Source organism: Sciurus carolinensis, chromosome 4 (assembly GCF_902686445.1).
Source record: "Sciurus carolinensis chromosome 4, mSciCar1.2, whole genome shotgun sequence".
In the NCBI taxonomy this organism is placed as follows: domain Eukaryota; kingdom Metazoa; phylum Chordata; class Mammalia; order Rodentia; family Sciuridae; genus Sciurus; species Sciurus carolinensis.
In genome coordinates this window covers 167925311-167947858 of record NC_062216.1, presented here as the reverse complement: position 1 = coordinate 167947858, position 22548 = coordinate 167925311, and the positions used below count along the sequence as shown (strand labels likewise).

The 22548-nt window shown below is 50.5% G+C and overlaps 1 protein-coding gene and 4 non-coding genes across 5 annotated transcripts; all 5 read left to right on the top strand.

Moving 5' to 3' along the window:
* The first annotated feature begins 15879 nt into the window (after positions 1-15879).
* Rpl3 (ribosomal protein L3) lies at positions 15880-22318 on the top strand. Its single transcript, XM_047550849.1, has 10 exons — positions 15880-16035; positions 17141-17333; positions 17791-17959; positions 18554-18689; positions 19851-20037; positions 20321-20481; positions 20954-21055; positions 21462-21557; positions 21948-22067; positions 22223-22318. The coding sequence occupies exons 1-10, from the start codon at positions 16033-16035 to the stop codon at positions 22265-22267; spliced, it is 1212 nt and encodes a 403-aa protein (XP_047406805.1). The 5' UTR covers positions 15880-16032; the 3' UTR covers positions 22268-22318.
* On the top strand, positions 16515-16577 carry LOC124984116 (small nucleolar RNA SNORD43). The gene has a single exon (XR_007108576.1). It is a non-coding gene; the product is annotated as a small nucleolar RNA SNORD43 (small nucleolar RNA).
* Positions 18499-18553, top strand: LOC124984146 (small nucleolar RNA U82P). Its single transcript, XR_007108605.1, has one exon. It is a non-coding gene; the product is annotated as a small nucleolar RNA U82P (small nucleolar RNA).
* LOC124984142 (small nucleolar RNA U83B) lies at positions 20093-20185 on the top strand. The gene has a single exon (XR_007108601.1). It is a non-coding gene; the product is annotated as a small nucleolar RNA U83B (small nucleolar RNA).
* LOC124984141 (small nucleolar RNA U83B) lies at positions 21268-21360 on the top strand. Its single transcript, XR_007108600.1, has one exon. It is a non-coding gene; the product is annotated as a small nucleolar RNA U83B (small nucleolar RNA).
* Positions 22319-22548: the final 230 nt, after the last annotated feature.

The following is a 22548-nucleotide window of genomic DNA, read 5'->3' as shown; positions in this document are numbered from 1 at the left end:
CACACCACACAGGTGGGAAAACGCAGTTGTTTTGAGTCACTAAGCAGTTGGAGCGGTGTGATATGCAGCAATCACAGCAACCATAAGGACAAGCCAGCAGAAGCTTCTGGTATACGCCCAGAGTGACAAAGGACAAAATATAAGAAGGGAAAAGAAAACAGACTGAGCCGCTCAGAAACGAATAACTCTGTGGGGTAGAAAGCAGGGCACGGACTCAGGGTCTGCACAGCCTCCGAAGAGGCAAGTTGTTTTTTATTTTTATTTTTATTTTGGTACCAGGGATTAAACTTAGGGGCCCTTAACCACTGAGCCACATCCCTAACCCTTTTTTATATTTTATTTTGAGACAGGGTCTTACTAAGGTGGTTAGGGCCTCACTAAGTTGCTGATGGCTGGCTTTGAACTTGCAATCCTCTTACCTCGGCCTCCTAAGTAGCTGGGGTTGCCAGTGGCTGTCACAGGGGCAACTGAGTTGGATTCTAAGCTTGACTGGTTTGTGAGCCCCAGCTGAGTGGTGTGGAGCCACGTGCCACCCTCCCACATTACCTGGGGTCTTCACGATCACCCCTGTTTCCTCTTCCCCTAGTTTCTGATTCAGAAGGCTCCAGAAGGTATCTATAATTCAAAAGAACTCAAATGATCCCCTTGCTTTGTTTCTTTTCAGAACACATTTATTTTTAAAAATTGCACAAGTAATTAATGCTGAGTACATTCTCACTGTGAAGAATATAGCAGGGTATACAGAACCGTCTGGAAAGTTGCTTTCACACCCACCCCTTATGCCCACCGTTTGGTGAGTCCCCCTTCAGTCAGCTGTCCATGGAATACTCATTCTGTATACGTGGGCATTATGAAATAATAAGAAAATAATAATAATGTCTGGGTCCTGTTTCCTGGCACACAGCTCCTCAAGCTCTGAGAATGTCCTAATTGATAGATCTTCTCATGTGCTAATGAGATCACTGGGGGCTGGGGGCTGCTGGAGTAACCAAGGGAACCAGCAACCAGGTAGAAGAGGGTTGGATTCTCAGGCCCAGCCCTTGACCTCCAGGGAGGGGAGAAGGATTGAGGCTAAGTTGATCCCCAGTGATCAACAATGTAATCAATCATTCATACGTGATGATGCTTCCATAAAAATACAGCAGAGCCTGGCACAGTGGCACACGCCTGTGATCCCAGTGGCTCGGGAGGCTGAGGCAGGTTCAAAGCCAGCCTCAGCAAGAGTGAGGTGCTAAGCAACTCAGTGAGACCCTGTCTCTAAATAAAATACAAAATTGGGCTGGGGATGTGGCTCAGTGGTCGAGTGCCCCTGAGTTCAATCCCTGGTAACCCCACCAAAAAATACAGCGGGGCTCAGAGGCTCCTGGTTAGGGAATGGATACGGGTGGCACATGCCAACCCCAAGGGGACAGACGCTCCCGCCCACGGCACCCTGCCAGTCTTTACTCAGTGACCTTTTCATGTGACTCTTCATTTGTGTTCTTCTGAGATGTCTTATAATAAGCCATTCGGTGTAAGAAAGCAGGAGCCTGCTGAGCCGTCCTGGCCAATAATGGAGCCCTGGAGGAGTGGGAACCCCTGCTTTACAGTGGGTTGGTCAGGAGACAGGTGACCACGGGGACTGGAGACACAGCTGAAGCAAGGCCAGTTCCGGGAGGCCGGGCCCTTCACCTGTGAGGTCTGCACTCATTCCAGGGAGTCAGTGTTAGAACCGAGCTGTCTGCACCCAGCTGGTGTCTGCAGGGAAGGAATAAGAAAGTTGCCAGGATCGAGATGGAGTCGCTTGTATCAACCCTGACAAAGGAGGCAACAAAGCCGGGAGGGCGTGAGGAGGGCTCTTACACACAATCGCCAGAGACTCTGCCAGAACCAAAAGCTAGCACAGAAGCCGCTGCAGCCTTAGGTAAGAAGTCCTTCCACAGGGACATCTGCCCAGCCGCTGCCGGTCCAGCCTCAGGTTACCCTCACCTCTGTTATCATCACTGTGGCCGAAGATTATCAATTCAAAAGATCTTGTCTCCTCCTCCCCATTTTTGCCTTTAAAGACTTCCCCTTGACTCAGTCTCTTTGTTTTTGTGGTGCAGGGATTCAACCCAGGACCTCAAACAGGACAGGCAAGTACTCTCCCACTGAGACCAGTCCAGCCTCCTCGGGATTAAAGCCAGAGGCGCTCTTCCCCTGAGCTATATGCCCACATTCCCATCCCTTTTTTTTTTTCTTTTTAAATTTTATTTATTTATTTATTTTTGGTGGTGGGAATTGACCCACAGCCTCGTGCTACACCCCTCAGTCCCCTTTTTATTTTTTATTTTGAGACGAATTCTCACAAAATTGCCAAGGCTGGCCTCTGCTATCCTCCTGCCTCAGCCTCTGGAGTCCCTGGGATTACAGGCATGCGCCATCATGTGGCTTCAACGTGTGATCTCTGTTGACACCACAGAACACAGTGGACATTAAGAAAGAGAGATAGGCAGGAAGGAGAGATAAGGGGGGAGAGAACTGGAGAACAAAAGAGACTTTAACCTATAAAGGATGTAGGGTGCGCTCACTTCTTGGGACTTTAGATCATCAGCCATGGCCCCCTTCTTCCTGCCGGGAGAAGTCTGTACTATTACCTTTAAATAAAACCTGCTTAATATGCTTGAAAAAAAAAAAAAAAGAAAGAAAGAAAGAAAGAGAGAGTGGAGCGGGTGCAGTGGCACATGCTTGTCATCCCAGCAATTCGGGAGACTGAGGGAGGAGGATTGCAAGTTTGAGGCCAGTCTTGGCAGTTTAGCAAGACCCTCAGCAATTTAGCGAGACCCTATCTCAAAATTAAAAAAAAAAAAAAGAACTGGGGATGTAGCTGGGAGGTGGAGCACCCCTGGGTTCAATCCCCAGTACCCCACCCCCCCAAAAAAAGCGATGGGGTTGGGGATGTAGCTCAGGGGTGGATCATGTGGCTAGCACCAGCACAAGGTCCAGGGTGATTCAATCCACAGCCCAGGAGGGGAAAAAAAAGCAAAGCACAAAATTAAGTGATGGGTGCTGGGCCACATTCTATTGGCCAGAGTGCAGTCACTGGCCACACCTAGCTGCAAAGGAGGCTGGGAAATGGAGTCTTTCTGTATCTTTATTGTTGATTTGTAGTTCTTTTTAGTCTTCCTACACAGCCCTTGCCAGCACATAATTTCCCCAGTCGGTGGCCGTATTCTTCTTCTGGGTCACCAAATCCAGCTTGCTGCCACCTTTTACTCACTCTGTAAGGTAAGAGTGTCTCTTATACCAGGTGCAGTGACACACAGCTATAATCCCAGTGACTCCAGATGCTGAGGCAGGGGAATTGCAAGTTCAAGGCCAGCCTGGGCAACTTAGTGAGACCCTATGTCAAAATAAAAATATACTCTAAATAAAAAGAGCTGGGAGTGAGCTTGGGAGGCTGAGGCAGGAGGATCACAAGTTCGAGGCCAGCCTCCCTCAGCAACTTAGAGTGGCCTAAGCAATTTAGCAAGACCCTATCTCAAAATGAAAAATACAAAGGGCTGGGATGTGCCCTAGCCCCAGCAAACGATTCTTTAGTCCAATAGTTCTCAGTTTTTACTATACCTTGGAATTACTGGAGAGCTTTTAAATATGCCTGCTGGCAGCCAGGAGTGGCGAACAGGCCCGTGATCCCAGCCATTTGGGAGGCTGAGGCAGGAGGATCACAGTTAGAGGCCATCCTGGGTAACTTGGTGAGATCCTGTTTCAAAATAAAATACAGAGGACTAGGGATGTGGTTTAGTGTTAGAGCACTTGCCCAGTATATGTGTGACCCTGGGTTTGATCCCCAGCACTGCAAAGACAAAAGAAAAAAATGAACAAACAAGCAAACAAACAAACAAAATTCTATTCTATCCCTGCTTCTCGCCTCTAGAAATGGTACTTTAGTTGTTCTGAGGTTTATCCTAGGAGTCAGAATTTTTAGGATCTCCTTGGGTGACTTTAATGTGCAGCCAAGGCTGATAACTTCTGCTTTACTCTCTCTCTGAAACCCCCCTCAACCTCTGTGAGCCTCAGTAATCTGGGCTGCAAAATGGGAATGATTAATAAGATATATGTAGGACCTAGCTAAAGAGTGTTCCAGGGCCTGGGGCTGTGGCTCAGTGGTGGAGCACTTGCCTAGCATGTGTGAGGCACTGGGTTCAATCTTCAGCACCACATAAAAATAAATAAATAAAATAAAAGTTATTGTGTTCATCTACAACTAAAAAAAAAATTTTTTTTAAAGTGTTTCAACTGACAGCCTCAGCAGCCTAGTCCTCCTGGGTCAGAACCCCACATTTGAAGCTCGCTGCGGGGTGATTTATGGAGGTTTCTCTGGGGGTGTAGCTCAGTGGGGGGCCCCTTGCCTAGTATGCACAAGGCCCTGGGCCGGATCCCAGCATTGCAGAATCAAACAGGTTTAGGAGACTATTTTAGGGGACTTTGAAGGTTGACTGAAATAGTCAATCTTCAACTTATATCAAAATTATATAATGAATATATAATAAGATTATGTAATGAATACTATGTAATGTCTGTCACAGAATCCGGCGTGTGACCAGCATATTTCTCCAGGGGATCAGTGAATGAACCGCTTGATTTAGACAGGGTCTTTCCCACTTCACACCAGAGAAAACAAAGGCTCAGGTGGCTATTTGGTCAACTGATGAGACTAGCACAGTGCTGATCACCACCATGGTGTCTGGGAAGGGAAAAGGGGCGTTCCTGTGATGGGCCGACGGATCTGGCCCCGTGAGAATGTTAGAGGCCAGACAGACTCCATTTTGCTCTGAGACTCCATGTTATGTAGGAAATAAGCTTCTCCCATGGGAACACCCCACCTTGCCCCCATCATCCGTTACTTAGCGTGACATGTTTAGCAATACAAAATGACAATTCTTATGTAATGAAAAACTGCTCTCTTTTGACTCCTATTGCTCCTGAACAATGTACCATGTGAACGGTGGTTGTGTGGATGTTAGTAACCACTCTTTAGTTTGTACCTAGGTAAGGGTCATTTTGACCCACTTCCCCCTTTGTCGATGATCTCGTGATGTTAGTTTGTAATTTCGAATCATAGCAACAGACACTTATGATTGATGTGATTTTTGGTATAAGAACCCCTACAACCCTGTGGTCCGGGCTGTTCTCCCAATAGTCATTTTTGGGACGTTGTGTGAGACAGTCAGCAGTCAGCTTAATAAAGACTCTCAAATTTGGACTTCCCTGTGGTGATCGGTCTGTTCTTAAGTTGCGCCCTGTAGCAGTTCCCAGAGACTCGAAGGCCAGGACACAAAGCCCACTACCCGGAGGAAGGTCACTCAGCCTGCCCCAGTGCCCAGAGAGGCAGCTCAGCCTCAAGGGAGGGAAGGAGGGACGGAGGGGACCCGGTCCCTCTGACGATGTCCCAGGTCCCAAAGACAAATGCACTCACCTGGCATTCCGCCACAAATGCTCATGAAGCCCTACTGTGAGCTTGGTTCCAGGCAAAATAGAGAGGACAGGATCTCTGGTGGAGCTGATAATGACAATTTAGAATCTCAAGAGGGGCATTGGTGCTGAGAAGAGGCCGGGAGGGAGGAAGACAGATGAAGTGATGGGGGAAGGGTGCTGGGAGAGTGGAAGGAAGATTGGAAGATTCTGGAATAAACCAAAGAGATCACTGACACTCCGGGGCACCCCCGGGATTGTCTAGTCCCGTGGAGATGACAGGCTCTTTCCCTTAAACTATTTTGGGACTCTGTCCATTGCCAATAAGGAACAGCAATGCAAAGAACTTTACCTATGGACCCGCAAATAAATTCTGCCCAGCGGAAGGCTGTTGTAACAGAGTCCCTTTAAAATCATAAGCACCAAGAAAAATAAATAAATAGAAAGATACGCCCTGGCTGGTCGTGGTGACAAAGGATGAAAAACTGGAGACCAGGCTCAGGGATTAGCAAGACCCTGTCTCAAAACTTAAAAAACAGATAAAAAAGGCTAGGGATAGAGCTCAGTGGTAGAGCCCACCTGGGTTCAATCCCCAGCACCACACAACAAATAAATAAATAAGAAAGGAAGACAAGGAAAAGTAAAGCCCTTGGCTCTCCAATTCCTGATCAATTGTTTTGTTTTGTTTCTCTGCAGCCAAGTTTCCTCATGCTGAGAATGGAAACTAGGGAACTGGCCCTGAAGCCTGGGTAAGCACCAGCAAGACCCGAAAAACTGAGCAGGCGCAGTGGCCCACGGCTATTACCCAGCAGCTCCGGAGGCTGAGGCAGGAGGACCACAAGCTGGAGGCTAGCCTCAGCAACTTAGTGAAACTCTGTCTCAAAATAAAAAGCAAAAAGTGCTGGAGACGTAACTCAGTGTTAAGTGTCCCTGATAAATCTCCAGTGCCAAAAAAATTAAATAGGTCTGGGGTGTGGCTCCGTGGTAGAGTGCTTGCCTAGCATGTGTGAGCCACTGGGTTCCATCCTCAGCACCACATAGAAATAATAAAAAAAGATATTGTGTCCATCTACAACTAAAAAATATCTTAGAAAAATAAATAAATGAAAAAGGTACATTGACAACCAAAAAAAAAATTTTTTTAAATCTGTTTGTGTCCCTTCCCTCCTCCCTCCCCCTGCCACATAGAAATTTGATACAGAAGAGGTCTCCTCTATTTCCCTCTGGGTCGGTTTTAAGAAACCCATTTTATTCCATCAACCTCTGTCTCCTGAACTTGGTTGAGTGGTGGCCCCGGAACCTTCCATCCTGGTAACAATGTCTCCCTTCCTCCCTGTGGAAAGAGCCAGTTTTCCCTCCGTTTGTAATGCGTTTCAACTTTTCTTTCCTCCATATAAATACAGAGTTCTTTCTCTTCCTTCAACCAGATGTGTAATCTTCCTGGTTTCCTTACTAATTAATGACTTAAATGAAATCTTTGACATATGTTTCTTCTATGTCTGAATGACAGTCAGTTTTAACTGGGTGCAAACACCTACAATCCCAGCAGTTGGGGAGGCTGAGACAGGAGGATCTCGAGTTCAAAGCAAGCCTCAGCAAAAGTGAGACTGTAAGCAAGTGAGACCCTGTCTCTAAATAAATACAAAAAAGTGCTGGAGATGTGGCTCAGTGGTTGAGTATCCCTGGGTCCAATCTCCAGTACTAAAAAAAAAAAGTCAGTTTTTCAAAATGTATTTTTTTGAAAAACTTTTTTAGACGTTGATAGACCTTTATTTTAATCATTTATTTATATGCGGTATTGAGAATCAAATCCAGTGCCTCACACATATGAGGCAAGTGCTCTACCACTGAGCCACAACCCCAGCCCCCAAAATGCATTTTTTAACCAGAGTCACCCGTGCTGGGAAGCCCAGGGATGTGCCTTGGATGTAACTCCAAGTCCCTACGTGACTCAAACTCTGGAAAGCCACTGGAGGTACTAATCAGCGGAATGACGTGGTCTGAATCACAGTATCACTAAAATATCTCTGGGTGCTGGTTGCGGGTTGGGGGCAGGAGGAGACAAGGGTTGTTGGCCGTCACCGGAAGCTGGGAGAGAGGAGGGGTTCTCCCACCTGATGGTGTGTCTGGGGCTGTTGTAAGAGTCCAGCACGAGGTGGACACAGCCTGGGTGTGGTGGGCTATGTGAGGAAGTGACCAGTTTCCCCAGCACAGGTGAATGGCAGGGGTGGGGAGGAGCCCAAGAAGGGCCTCTGGCACTGGCCGCCATCCACAGGATGCCCAGGCTGGGCAGGAACTGCTCTGGGCCTCAGGGACCCTGGGAACTCAGCAGAGCCCCTTTCTTGGTGATGCCTAGATGCTAATGGAGGGTAAAGAGTAGGAAACGGGTGCAGGAGGAGCCCTGGGGAGTCACCAGGCTGTGGGTCAAGGCAGGAGCTTGGCACCTGACTTGAGGAATTTATAAGTCTTTTAAGACTTAGTTTCTTAGATATAAAACAGATCGACAGAACTGTGCTTCCTTCAAAGAGTTGCTTGGATGAGAAAATGAAATAAAGGGTTATTCTGCCTTCAAAAATAACTATTTTTTAAAAATGGCAGCTAAGGGACTGGGCATGTAGCTTAGTGGCAGAGGGCGGCTTAGCCTGTGTGGGCCCTGGGTTTGATTGATTGATCCCAGCACCAAGAGAAAAGTGTGGCTAGCGTTATTTCCCCAAAATAACAAATGTCTTTGGCATACAAAATGACCTTCACGCTGGTATAACACTTTAAAAAATGTGTTTTGGAACTTAGGTATACAGTCGAGGTGCGAGGTGGGGATCGGCATCAGCTTCCCGTGGCTGCTGTGACAAACTTCCTGGGATTTGTGGCTTAGAACAGCAGAGAATTTACCCTCTCACAGTTCCGGAGGCAGAAGTTCCAATAACAAGTTGTCACCCGGGTCTCCTGGAGGCTCTGACAGTCTATTCCATGCCTCTCTCCCAACTTCTGCTGGCTGCCTTGGTGCAGTCACAGTGCTAACCTGTGACCATCCTCATGTGGCTTCTCCTCTCGACTTTTCCTCCTCTTCACTCTTCTTTTTTTTTTTTTTTTGACCAGGAATTGAACACAAGGGCACTTAATCACTGGGCCACATTCCAAGTCATTTTTATTTTTTTATTTGGAGACAGGGTCTCACTAGGTTGCTTACAGCCTCGCTAAGTGGTGGAGGCTGGCTTTGAACCTGCGATTCTCCTGCCTCAGCCTCCTGAGCTGCTGGGATTACAGGCCTGGTTTCACTTTCCTTGTGATGTGAGGGTTAGGGCCCATCCTAATCCAGAATGGACGATCTCAAAATCCTTAGCTTAATTCCACCTGCAAAGATCCTTTTCCCAAATAGGGCCACCCACATCCACAGGTTCTGGGTGGATTTATTCTTTTTTTTTTTTTTTTTTTTCCCTTTTGGTACTAAGGACTAAACCCAGGGGTGCTCTACCATTGTGCTATCCCACCAGCCCACATTTTTTGAGACAGAGTCTTGCTGAATGACTGAGGCTGGCCTCAGACTTGCCATCCTCCCACCTCAGCCTCCAGTTGCCTGGGTAGCAGGTGTGTGCCACCATGCCAGCTCTGGTGGCCTTACTAACTTCAGGGAACACCGACTGACCCCCTACATATTTCCCTATTTCTTCCCGGAGTGAATGGCTTCCTCCAATCTCATCTGCTAAATAGTCCTGCCCTCCCTGTTGATTTGGGATGTCACCTCTTTTGGGTGCCTAGTGCCCATCTGTGCCCTGCATCTGGGCTCGGCATTCTGTTCCATTTGTCTGTTATTCCTGCCAGTACCACATTGTTTTCTTCACTGTGATTTTGTAATAGACCTTAAAATCTGGTAGACAAGACCCCATCTTGACTCTGTTTTCAAAATAGCCCTAATTTTTCAAGGACCTTGATTTTCCGTACCATATTAGAGTCAGTTTGAGTCCCACCCCACCAGAAAAAAAATCCTTTGGGATTTTGGTTGGAATTCTACTGATTATACAGATCCACGTAGAGGCAATTGACTTTTTTTTTTTTTTTTGCCAGGGTGGGTACCAGGGATTGACCTCGGGCGCTTAACCACTAGGCCACATCCCCAGCCCTATTTTGTGTTTTACTTAGAGACAGGGTCTTGCTGAGTTGCTTAGTGCCTTGCTTTTGCTGAGGCTGGCTTTGAACTCGCGATCCTCCAGCCTCAGCCTCTGGAGCTGCTGGGATGACAGGTGTGTGCCACACGCCCTGCACAATTGACATTTTAAAGACGTTAAGCCAGTCCATTTGCGAATTGGTTGTGTCCTTCCATGTATTAGGGGCTTCTTTTCTGTCCTTCAGTATGATCATAAAACGGTTGGCCAGAGAGGCTTCGTGCACTCTTTGGGGCACCTAAAGAGAGAAGAGCACTCCACAGCTTACAAAGGGCACATTCTCTACGTCCCCTCCCCCTGGAGCCCCATGACCTGTGCTTTACAGAAAAGGGGGCTGAGGCTGAGAAGGCAAAGGAACCTCCCCGAGGACTCGGGGCTGACAAGCTGAGACCCGGAGCGCAGCCCAGGTGCTGGTGGGTAAGCGGCTTGCATGCCAGGCACCCCTCCTTGCCCCTGGACTGGCAAGGGCCTCAGTGGGCAGAAGGCTCCATTGCTCGCTGACAAAGCCAGGCAGGAGGCGCGGTCGGGGCTGGCCCACACCGGATCACTTTATTTTAAGATCTGCACGAAGACCGACGCGGCATAGATATAGAGGAGGACGATGAGGACGCAGGAAGCCTTGACCTGCTGCGCCAGGGCCTGCCGGCATGACCACCTGGAGGCCCTGCGGCTCACCCGGCTGTTCCGGAACCTGGTGCTCAGGGGTATGTTGGTAGCCCCGAAACCACCTCCTCCTCCTCCCTCCCTGGTGTCTTTGTCCCCATCCGCTACACACAGGCTGATGGAGGCTGACGGCAGCTTACTCAGGGCGGCTGGGTCGGGCCCAGGGAAGCGCTGGCTGAAAGGGACGTTGGTGGCTGGGAGGCTGGTGGTGACGGCATCCAGGTCTTTGGAGGCTGCCCAGTACAGCCTGGCCGGCTCCAGGAGTCTCAGGCCGCTTCCCCGAATGGCCCGGGCCACCCACCCAGCGGCGGCCCACACCCTGTCCTGGCAGCGGGCCAGCAGGGCCATGGCCAGGGGCTGCAGCACCACCCGCAGCAGCAGCTCCACGGCCTTGCTGTCCTCGTGCTGGGAGTCGACCAGGCTGCAGAAGCCCCACTGGGCCATGGAGAACAGGGCCAGGCTGGCCTCCCACTGCAGGTGCCGCACCAGGTGCAGGGTGCCGTGGCAGGCTCTGCGGGCCAGCGCGGAGAGCAGCCGCAGGCTCCAGACCCGGGCGAGGGTCAGGCGTCGCCACAGGGCCCGCTGCATGGGCAGCAGCCCCTCCATGCACAGCCCGTGGACCAGGATGAGGGTGAGCGCCCCCCCGACGGGCAGGCTGCCGCACCACAGGAGGCAGAGGCCCAGGATGGAGATGGAGACGCAGCGCGAGGCCATGCTGGTCATCCGTGCCTGCAGCGCCGGGAGGGGCCCACAGAAGTTCGCCAGGCCCAAGCTGCCCAGGAGCAGGGGCAGAGCAGCCAGATTCTCCTGCCCGTCCAGCCCCCTAGGGCCTCTCCTGGACAGGGGGTGGCAGGGGAGCAGGGGCGGGCTCTCATAACCTGGAGGCTCTGTGCCCAGGCTCCCGCCCCTGCCGAGTGGGGCTGCACGCAGACCACGAGCCCATATTAACTGACCCTCAGCACCAAGTGCCCCGCCTGCCAACTGGGCTGAGTGATTTGCAACAATCAGTGACAGCACAGAAGTTGAGGACCTGAGCTCCTGTCCAAGGGAGGGCATTATTGCTTCACGGGGCGAGGCAGCTGCCCGGAGAGTGTTTGGGCTCCTGCGTTCCTTTCTCTTCTGACAACTGTCTGTGCGTGCGGTCTGCAAGGGAGGAGGCCACTGAACAGACTGGCGAGCAGGCTGCCTGCTCAGCTCCACTGCAGTCCTCCCAAGCCCTCGGTTCCTGTCCTACAGGGGTCCTGGGAACCTTCTGCGGCTGGAGCACACGCCTGCGGTTTTACCTGGCAGCAGAGAACCTTCATCCTTCAGGTACTTGAGCAAAACCTGGGACCTTTCCCACCGCTTACCAGAAGTTCCTTTTTGAAAAACAGTATTGACGGAGGATCACAGCAAATACTCCATCCATTCCTTTCCAGACTTTGGGTTTTGCTTTTGAATTAAATTAGCAATCAGCAATTATGCAACCCAAGCTCCTTGTTTTGGCCTCTTATGAACAGCTTGCATGGACTGATGTGTTGCCAGGAAATCTTCCGTCTGTCCTGAGTGTACACAGCCTTTGAGTGATCACTGTGGGTTATTCTGAGGATCATCGGCTGAATTCCACTCTGGCCCCTTTGGGAGGAACCCCCTTGCCCAGGAGAAATATGTAAAGCCTTATTTCAGGCACAGTGGACTCCTTTGGGTGCTGGTTTGTTTTTACATGTGGATGCTGTGAATCATGTTAGTAATATTCACTTTTTGTTTGGCTACGTGGAGGTTCAGAATTGAATGGCAGGGGGACTTACCTCACACAAAAACAGAGATCTTGTATTTTGACAATGTATGTTTTGAATGTGATCCTACGTCTGGATGGCTCTCTCTCTCTCTCTCTCTTTCTGATTGAATCCAGGGGCACTGTAGCATTAAGCTCACCTCTACCCCTTTTGTGTTTTATTTTGAGACAGAGTCTCACTAAGTTAATGAGCCCTCAGACTTTCAATCCTCCTGCCTCAGACTCCTGAGTCGCTGGGATCACAGGCATGTGCTACTGCACCCTGTAACTTCTTCTTCCTTCCTTCCCTCTCTCCCTCCCTCCCTCCCTCCCTCCCTCCCTCAGTAGCAAGGATGGAACCAGGCCCTGCATGTGCTAGGCAGGCGCTCTACCACTGAGCTACATCTCCAAACCCCAACATTTTTCTGGATGAGTTGCATACATCTTGGTAAGTAGCCTTAAACCTGTTCTTGCAAGGAGAAAGGGTACAGTTAACTTCATAACTGCATCCATACCGACTTATACAAATCACATGCTCCACCCAATATCCCCAAATGGATATCCTGACTCCCAGCCTCACGCCTCCTCTCCCCAGTACTCGCCATTCACACAACTGCTCTCCAGATCTGGCCGTCCTAAATACCTCCGGGGTGTCATTTTTCTAAAATACAGGGATGCAGGCATGCCCTCAGTGCCTTCCATCGCCCTGGCATGAAGTTCAATCCCTTAAGGCTCCAGGCACAGGATCGGAATGCTACCTTCTTCCTCAGCTGGCCTGCCACTGTCCCCTACTCTGACTGCACCAAGTGACAACCAGTCCTTCAGCATGTCTTTTGACTTCCTCACACACCTTATTCCCAGGGCTGGAAAGCGGCCCTCTCTGCTTGACAAATGAACCTTCTTTGAAGCTCAGTTCCGCGTAGGACTCTGTGGCAGCGGCTTTCCAGATCACCCTGCCCATGCCTCGGCGAGCTACTGACTTTTTGCGCAGGCCGGTTCACAGCTCCATCCTGGGCAGACTGGTCCAGGGCAGGGCTTCGGCCTCACGTGGACTTCACCTTCCTGCTGCAGAGCCTCATCCACAGCAAGGCGGAGCAGGCTCAGGACCTATTTGCTGGATGGTGAACCAACGCCTCTTGGCTAGATGGGGAAACAGGCCAGTGAATAGTCCTGTGAACAGCCGCACAACTGCCGGGACAGCAGGTCTATGGATGGTGGTGTCTTCTGATTGGAAAAGGAATTTCTTTGAGGGAGAACGGTTTACCCAGGACTTATTTTATTTAATTAATTAATTAGTTAATTTATTTACTAGGGATTAAACCCAGAGGTGCTTTACCACTGAGCTATATCCCCAACCCTTTTTGATTTTGAGACAGGGTCTCACCAAGTTGCCCAGGCCAGCCTCCAACTTGTGATCCCCCTGATCTCCAACTTGTGATCCACCAAAAAATTTCTTAAATAGTTTGGCAGCAAAAGCTAAACTGACCTAAAATGATTAGGTGGTACTGTGGACTGAAATGATTTTTTTTTTTTTTTTTTTTTTTTTTTTTTTTGCGGTGCTGGGGATTGAACCCAGGGCCTTGTGCTTGCAAGGCAAGCACCCTACCAACTAAGCTATCTCCCCAGCCCCCATTCACAGTTTTGCTAACCAAGATTTCAGTTATCTGTAGTTTGAAAATATTCAGTGGAAAATTCCAGAAATAAATAATTATTAAGATATTTTGGTTGTTGTTTTAGTGCTTGGGATTGAATCCAGAGCCTCACGTATGTTAAAGCACATGCTTTTACCACTGAGGGAAAGCACTAAAAATTCATAAGTTTTAAGTGGTTTTTATTAGAGTGTACATTACAGTACACACACACTGTTTTTTTTTTTTTTTTCCCCCACGCTATTTACCCAAATGACAAGTCTGGGGATTGACTCCAGGGGCTCTGTACCACTAAACTACACTCCAAACCCTTCTTATTTTTTGAGACAGGATCTAAGTTGTCCAGGCTGGCCTCAAACATGTGATCCTCCTGAGTCAGTGTCCCACAGGACTACAGGTGCTCCCCACCTCAGAGGCAATATTTGTTCTATTTTATTACTTGTTATGGTCGTCAATCTCTTACAATGCTGAACTTATATAAGTTAAACTTATAAACAAAGGTGTGTGTGTATCTCTGTACGGATGAGAAACATGGTGTATACAGCATTTAATACCATCTGCAGCTTCAGACGGGAGGGGGATGTCTTGGAATATATTTCCTTCAGATAAGCAGAGACTATTGTATTCACGTTTCCTTGTAGAAATAGTAATGCTTCTTTTTAGATAACATAATATACAGTATGTGTGTGCATCTTTCTTTCCTTTTTAAAAAAATTTTTTTTTATTTTTAGGTACCGGGGATTGAACTTAGGGGCACTGGACTGGCTTTGAACTTGAGATCCTCCTGCCTCAGCCTCCTTCAGCTGTTGTGGGGTCCAGTTATCAACGCATAGTGAGACCACCAGAAACTAAAGTAGGAAAAAAGTTTATTTGGGGAAAAAAGAGAAAAAAAAAGAAAAAGAAAACAGACTGACATGTCAGGACCACTACTCCAAGTGGGGCAGTCATAGTGAGTGACTTCAGCAAGCTCATTTTTAAAGTGCAAACCATAAAAAAAATCCTGGCAGGCTGACAATAGGGGCCTTTTTCTTTTTTTCCAAGGAGTGCAAGCAGCCAGCTCCAGTTTATGTATTTCAGGCTGCACAGGCCGGTGAGCAGGGCGAGCTGGGCTGGGGTGGGGAGTCAGAATACCCATGTCTGAAACTGGCACCTTCTGGGGCCTCTGAAGGGATGGGTGGCTTCACAGAAATGGTCACAATGTCTTAACTCATGGCCACATTATTTTATCTTGGGTTACTGTCCTTGTATTTGCCACAATCAGCACAACTTAATGATTTTATTTGCACCCATTTTGGTTTGGTCAATCCTAACTAGATATATTTGTTTTATATCAGAGGGTCTCTACCTATTTCTAAGGGGGTCTCTACTCTTTCGCATCAGCCTCCCTCGTCGCTGGCATTACAGGCGTGCACCACCGCACCCGGCATCTTATTTCCTTTCTAAAGTTCAAACAGTGCTGAATTTTGAAACACACCTGGCTCCAATGACTTCCAGATCGAGGGCCGATCAAGGCTGCCCCTGGGGAGGATGTGAGGGTTAAATGAGAATGGTTTTCAAACAACAGTGGGTGCAAAGGCCATTCGGAGTCAAGAAGCGCGGGAGGAACGAAGGCCGAGAAATGGGAGAAGCCAGGCGTGGCAGGGTCTCGGGCGGCGGCCTCGGGAGTTAATGCTCAACGCTGGGGAAGATCCGAGGGCAGGGGCCCACGTCCAGGCGCAGGCCTGGGACGCGGAACCGGGTGGCTGGATCCCGGAACGACCCGGACAGGGATCGGGGGAGACGGGCCGAAATCCAGAGGTAGTGAACGCGGGTGGGCGACGCGGCAACGGCACTGGGCTGGCGGCCGCAAACCGGGCTTCAGCCTGTCCCGCCAACTCAGCTCGCGAAAGCGGTGCAGCCAGTTCACCCATCGAGCTGCAGCTCCAGCCACGCTGCAAAAGGGCAACGACGCCGATCTGTGTAGGGCTCAAACTGGCTAGCACGCCTGAAAGAAGCCCACAGTGGGTTTCCTTCGTTCAACTGCAGACGACTACAGCCATTTTTCTCTATCATAAGTTTGGCTGTTGCAGAACGCCGTAGACCAGTCACACTCCCCGCGGTCACTCAGCAGTTCAGCGTCATTTTGAACTCCACCACTCTCCGTAGGGCCTCTAAGTAGGGTTTTTTTTTTTTTTTTTTCCCTTGAAGCAGACGTCCTCCTAAACTTACGCAAGGCATGGGAAAGCGTGCGTGGTAATGGCGCCCCGTACGCCCCTCCGACCCGACGCCCGCCGCGGGCGCGCGCTCGCACGCCGGAAGGGGCGGGGCCAAGAGGCTCTTTATATATCGTGTACAGCGGTCCGATCGACCTCTACCGGCGGGATCTTGCGGCGCGATGGTAAGCTTAGTAATGGCGTCTTTCCTCTTATCTATGGAATTGGCGTGGCAGAATCCGCGGCGCATCGTCGCCATCTCGGCATGGCGGGTGTCGGGATCTTGTTGGAAGAGGACGGGGGGTACAGCAGGGACCGCTGTCAGGCCTATTTTCGGGAAACTCGCGAGGCCTGTGGAGAAGGGAGCGTGTGGGATTGCGAGTTTGCCACCGAGAGGCCTTGGTTCTCTGATGTGGTCCTGGCCGGCTCCCGCCCACTTAAGCCATAGGTGGTGTCTGGGCTCCGACCTCGCCATGTTTTAGCGATAATTTATGATAGTCCTCATGAGCTCTTGCCAGGCCAAGAGCGTCTTGAGTGGGAGCACTCGGTGTTTGCTAAACGGGGAACTCTGCGTGCGACAGAGGAGATTATCGGCAAGGGTTCTTAAGGTCGTCTTTTGAAATTCTTAGTACACCGTAAAGGCCTCTGGACTTGCCAGAAACCTCAGATGATGAACTTATTGACGGGCGGACAGAATCTGTGTGCTGATTGTCAGTGTTCTGATTTGGCTCTGTGAGTTCTTTTGGCCTACTGTGTACCAAGCTGGCTCTGTCCCACGAGCTGGAGGGTCCTATGGTTCCATTTCTTAGTGCCCACCTATTGTCCCATGAGTCACCTTGCTGGTGAGAATCTTCGTGATTATCTGTTAAATCATTTTTAACACATTGAATGGTTTTTCTTGTAAAAAGTTTCCAGTAAACATTCAGAAAGGCATGTGATGTGGGTGATCCTAAAAAATGATCAATAACTTGGGCTTGTTGGGTGTCTAGATAAAGAGTCAGCATTGCCAGCTTGAAGAGCTGGGGCATGTTTGTAATCCCATCCACTCAGGAGGATGACACATGAAGATCGAAAGTTCTAGGCTAGCCTTAGTATCTTAGGGAGGACTGTCTCAAGGTAAAAAATAGAAAGGCTGGGGATGTGGCTTAGTGGTTAATGCCCTGGGTTCAATCCCCCCCCAAAAATGCATGGCTGAATATAGGTACAGTAGCGGGGAAGCAGTTAAGTGAGAGCTGCTTCTTGGTTTGGGTGCTGACACACTCCCCCCCCCCCCCCCCCCCCCCCCCGTAGTCTCACAGGAAGTTCTCTGCTCCCCGACATGGATCCTTGGGCTTCTTGCCCCGGAAGCGCAGCAGCAGGCATCGTGGGAAGGTGAAGAGTTTCCCTAAGGATGACCCTTCTAAGCCTGTCCATCTCACAGCCTTTCTCGGCTACAAGGCTGGCATGACCCACATCGTGCGGGAAGTCGATAGGCCAGGATCCAGTAAGTATGGTGCTGCGTTGTCCAAGTTGGGGTAGGAATATGAAGTTTTAGGACTGATACTCTGAGTGTACCTGTGGAATCACAGAATGTGCTGTGAGGATATTTGTTAAGAGCCACAGTGGAGGATGTACCAACTTGTGATTCTTCACTGCCAAGCTGCAGTAGACAGTGCCTTCATTTACACTAGGCTGGCTCACACAGCACTGGTTATTGGTACATAATTTATATTGTCTACCTTGAGCCAAATTTAGATCTGTTATTACACCCCATTACACTTGGGACTCTTGTCCAGGCAACAGATTTGTCAGCTAGAGATTGCTTAGGTTTCTGGAGAGAAATGAAGCCATATTAGAGTCCTGATTTGGGAGTTTAGTGAAATGTGAACACGTGCAGAGGGAGAAGTATTGTGTGGTCATCGTTGTCAGCTCACTCTGGTCCTACTTTATGCTTTCTTCAGAGGTGAATAAGAAGGAGGTTGTGGAGGCTGTGACCATAGTGGAGACACCGCCCATGGTGGTTGTAGGCATTGTGGGCTATGTTGAAACCCCTCGAGGCCTCCGAACCTTCAAGACCATCTTTGCTGAGCACATCAGTGATGAGTGCAAAAGGCGCTTCTATAAGAACTGGTAAGAGGGAGATCTAGCAGTTCTGACATTGGGCTGCAGAGCAGAAGCCCCCTGCACAGAGCCTGAGTTCTAGTGGTTGGGAGCTGCTCTGTCTCCTCCTGAAGGGAGATCTGAAGGCAGACTCAGCAGCACTGGTTCTTGAGTGGAGAGCTGACATCTTATTCTTTGGTCAGCCTAGTGGGCACGGGTGGACTGAGGACCCTGAGTCCAACCAAAAGCCAGGAGAGATGGGGCAGGTTGGGTCTGTCACAGTTGTATTGTCAAGGGCTTCTTGCCCTGGCTTAGGACCCTGATTTCCTCATTGCTCTGAGAGTGGCATCCCTTAGGTAGAGAAAAGGAGCTTTCTGGCACCCTGGAGCAAGAATAGCATTTTGAATGTTTGTGACTTCCATTAACCTGTGGACCTCTGCTTAGCTCCGCTCGGCTCTGCCCGATGAGCTTCATCCAGGCTCCGCTTGCTGGTGGAAAAGGCTCCTTAGAAGCCAGCAATGAGCCCCATCCCCTGGTGGTGCCAGTGTGCCTTCCGCTCGCCCCTCAAAAGGGTGATGAAGGTCTGCACCCGGCCCCCTCCCCAACTCTGCTCTGCTCCTGAAGGCATAAATCTAAGAAGAAGGCCTTCACCAAATACTGCAAGAAGTGGCAGGATGACATGGGCAAGAAGCAACTGGAGAAGGACTTCAATAGCATGAAGAAGTACTGCCAGGTCATTCGCATTATTGCCCATACCCAGGTAAGCACCTGCACTGTGCCGTGTGGCATTTTGGAGGTGACATGCAGGATCATGTGAGGCTTTTTATTTTTTGTGGTCCTGGGGATTGAACCCAGGGCCTCCTGCTTGGTGGGCAAGCAGGTGTGACTTTAACCTTCCAGAAAAAAAGTACTGCTCATCATTCATCTTCTGGTCAGTCTCAGCTCACAGGGATGTTGTACTGACTCAGGTTGTATGAGACTTGTTCCTCAAGGAGATGGGTCAGCTAGCAAGTTTGAGCATTACTTGAATTTACCCCTATGTCTGGATTCATTCAGGGACATTCTGTACCCTCAGGAGGGTCCCCACATGAGAAGGTTTCTCTCCAGCAGAGGGCACTGTGTCCTCATTAACTGTTGGAAGGAAACTGTACCCCATTTCAGGAAAATCCCTTTCACTTGGGTTGAGCCAGCTGGATAGGTTGGTTGTGAAATGTCTAACTGAAGGTGCTCAGTGCTGAGGTGCTAGAAGGCTTTTGTCTCTTGAACTAGGCTTGATGTGAGCTGAGGTGTCTGGTACTGTCCTGTTCTCTGGCCTCAGTGTAGCCCTGCAAGGTTAGGGATCACTAGGTGCATGGCTAAATGGATGGACAAGAGAGACAAGTTCCCCTGCCTCCCTGTCCAGGGATTGGACCCAGAGGGACTCTTCTACTGAGCCAAATCTCAAGATGGGATTTTGGTTTTTTAGAAAAGGGGTCTTGGCTAAGTTCCTCAAGCTGACCTTGAGCTTGTGATTCTGCCTTACTTCCCTGGGTAGCTGGAATTACAGGCATGGGAAACTGAACCTGGAGAGGGACCAGCATAAGCGCAGGTCATAGTGAGTAGCCTTCTTCAGCAGATCCAGGATATTGCTCAGCAATGCTTAATTGAAAGCTTGTGCTTGAGTGCATTTTTTCCGATCCTTAACAGTTTGTGTAGGTTTTTGGGGTTCTTTTGGCACTGGGGATGGAACCCAGGTGCTCTGGTACAGAGCCACACCCTGGTGCGTGCTCTTGACCTTGCTGTCCTGTTCAAATCACACTTGCTATAGGTCAAGGGTAGAGTGACGGGCTAAAAGCGATGGGGCCAGGGCTGTCTCAGCCTCGTTTCTGCACTACCAGAGGGACTTGAGGGCAGAGTTAAGCTGTGTCCACATCTTTCCTAGATGCGGCTGCTTCCTCTGCGCCAGAAGAAAGCCCACCTGATGGAGATCCAGGTGAATGGAGGCACCGTGGCTGAGAAACTGGACTGGGCCCGGGAGAGGCTGGAGCAGCAGGTCCCTGTGAACCAGGTGTTCGGGCAGGACGAGATGATTGATGTCATTGGTGTGACCAAGGGGAAAGGCTACAAAGGTGAGCTTCCTGTGGCTCACGTTGCTGGGTTGAGCCTGGGGTGAGGGCAGTTCCAGCTGTTCTGTGATGAGGCCTGGAATGTGCGCTGGACGCGGCGCCCGAGTCAGACTGAGGAACCATTCCCTGTTGCCTTCCTTCTGAGAACAGCCCTGTGGTCAGCCAAGGCTGGGGTTCAGGGATGTCCTGGTCATCGCAGCACAGTCAGATTTCAGTTGGGCACTCAGCAGGAGAGGGCCAGTGTGAGTGCCAGGCTGCTGGTATAGCAGTGCCTTATTCTGTCCAGGGGTCACCAGTCGCTGGCATACCAAGAAGCTGCCTCGCAAGACCCACAGAGGGCTGCGCAAGGTTGCCTGTATCGGAGCCTGGCATCCTGCCCGTGTGGCCTTCTCTGTGGCTCGGGCTGGGCAGAAAGGCTACCATCACCGCACTGAGATCAACAAGAAGGTGAGAAGCCCTGAGGGTGGCTCCCACAGGTGGGAAAGATGGTCCCACAGTTGCAAATGTGCTGATTGTGGCATTTGAATGTCAGTGGGCCTCATCCTCAAGTGGTGGGCACTGCTCTGGGTTCGGCTGTGATGGTATTTGTAAGGTGCTGTCACATGGTTCCAGGAAGGGATGCAATGCCCATTTATTTATAGGCCACCCTTTGCAGCCTGCCACTGGCATGTGGGGACTGAATCCAGGGGTTCTGAGACAGGGTCTCACCAAGTTGTTGTATATTTTAATTATTTTTACGTGGTGCTGAGGATTAAACCCAGTGCCTCACATGTATTCGGCAAGCCCTCTGCCCCTGAGCTGCAGCCCCAGCCCTGCTGGTTTTCTTTTGACTCCGTCCTGTTGGTGTGGGGCTGGCTCTCCTCCCCCAGGCTCTCAGCTGGTATCTCCCAGGTGCTGACAACTCACCTGTTTCTCTCAGATCTACAAGATTGGTCAGGGCTACCTCATCAAGGACGGCAAACTAATCAAGAATAATGCCTCCACTGACTATGACCTGTCCGACAAGAGCATCAACCCTCTGGTGAGACTGGGGACTGACTCAGGCCTGTGGTAGAGTCCCCATGCCCTGTGACCCTGTCCAGGCCTTTGCTGTGGGGCGCGGGGCCTGCTTTCTGGTTTGTGGTGTGGGTGCAGCGGTTCATTGGCCCCTTCACAGCACCTGATTGTGTTTTGTAGGTGGTGTATCTTAGGCTCTCTAGCGGGGGCTGGCTAAAAAGTAGGGGTTCAGGCCCAGCTGTTCTGTGATGAGGCCTGGAATGTGCGCTGGACGCGGCGCCCGAGTCAGACTGAGGAACCATTCCTTGTTGCCTTCCTTCTGAGAACAGCCCTGTGGTCACATGCAGGACAGTCTGAGCCCACAGTGCTGTCTGCAGGGCAGTTGCCTCCATGCTTAACCTGCTGACCCTGTGGTCTTGTTTTCTTCCCAGGGTGGCTTTGTCCACTATGGTGAAGTGACCAATGACTTCGTCATGCTGAAAGGTTGTGTGGTGGGGACCAAGAAGCGAGTGCTCACCCTCCGCAAGGTGAGACTGGGTGACCTCCAGCATTCTATCAGGATCCCCCCTGTGGAGGATCACAGGCCCTCAGATGGGGCTGAGCCGAGTGGGAGGGTTGAGGGAGGGAAGATGTTGGCCACTTTAACACCAGCTTTGAAGTGAGGGGGAGATTCCTAGTCTGGCTAGTTGGGCTGTTTGCTTTTGTTCACATGGTCACACAGGTAATCTGCTCAGGGTCCTCATGCTCATCTGCCTGGTGGGACAGGTTCAGAGCTGGAGCCAGTAGATGGCGCTGTGTGGGCTCTTGGCCTCAGGAGGTGGTGCTTGGTTTCTCGAATGGGGCACTGAGAACTAAGATGTGCTGGGGAAAGCCTGGCTGTTCAGTGAATCACAGCTAACTGCTCCTCCCCGCCACAGTCCTTGCTGGTACAGACCAAACGGCGCGCTCTGGAGAAGATCGACCTTAAGTTCATTGACACCACCTCTAAGTTTGGCCATGGCCGCTTCCAGACTATGGAGGAGAAGAAAGCATTCATGGTGAGCCCTTTTGCCTGCCGCCTCGACTGGGTTAGGGGCTCTGGCAGCCCACCTTGGGTGTTCCCCTCCTGCCTGTGGGGGGAACAAGCCTGTCCCCCTAGGGCATGCTCACTGCTGCTGCCCCTGCTTCATCTCTGACCTGACTGTCTCCACAGGGACCGCTTAAGAAAGACCGCATTGCCAAGGAAGAAGGTGCTTGACGTCTGGAGCGTGAGCCGCTGTCTGCAGCAAATAAAGACTTTCTCAGTGACGTTGGCCTCTGGGTTTTCCTTCAGGGAGTAGCCGGGACTGGGAGACAAAGGTCTGCACAGGAGCTTCTGCTTAGCTCGTGGTGCTTTGATCTGCTCTCTGACCTGCACACCTGGCCGGTCTCTGGAGCAGACAATGTGAGGGAAGCTAGGGCCACACCTGGGGCTGCTCCTGATCTGCCAAAGCCAACCTGGGAGAGTGCTTTGTGTCAATGTGTTTGTCACCAGGGCGA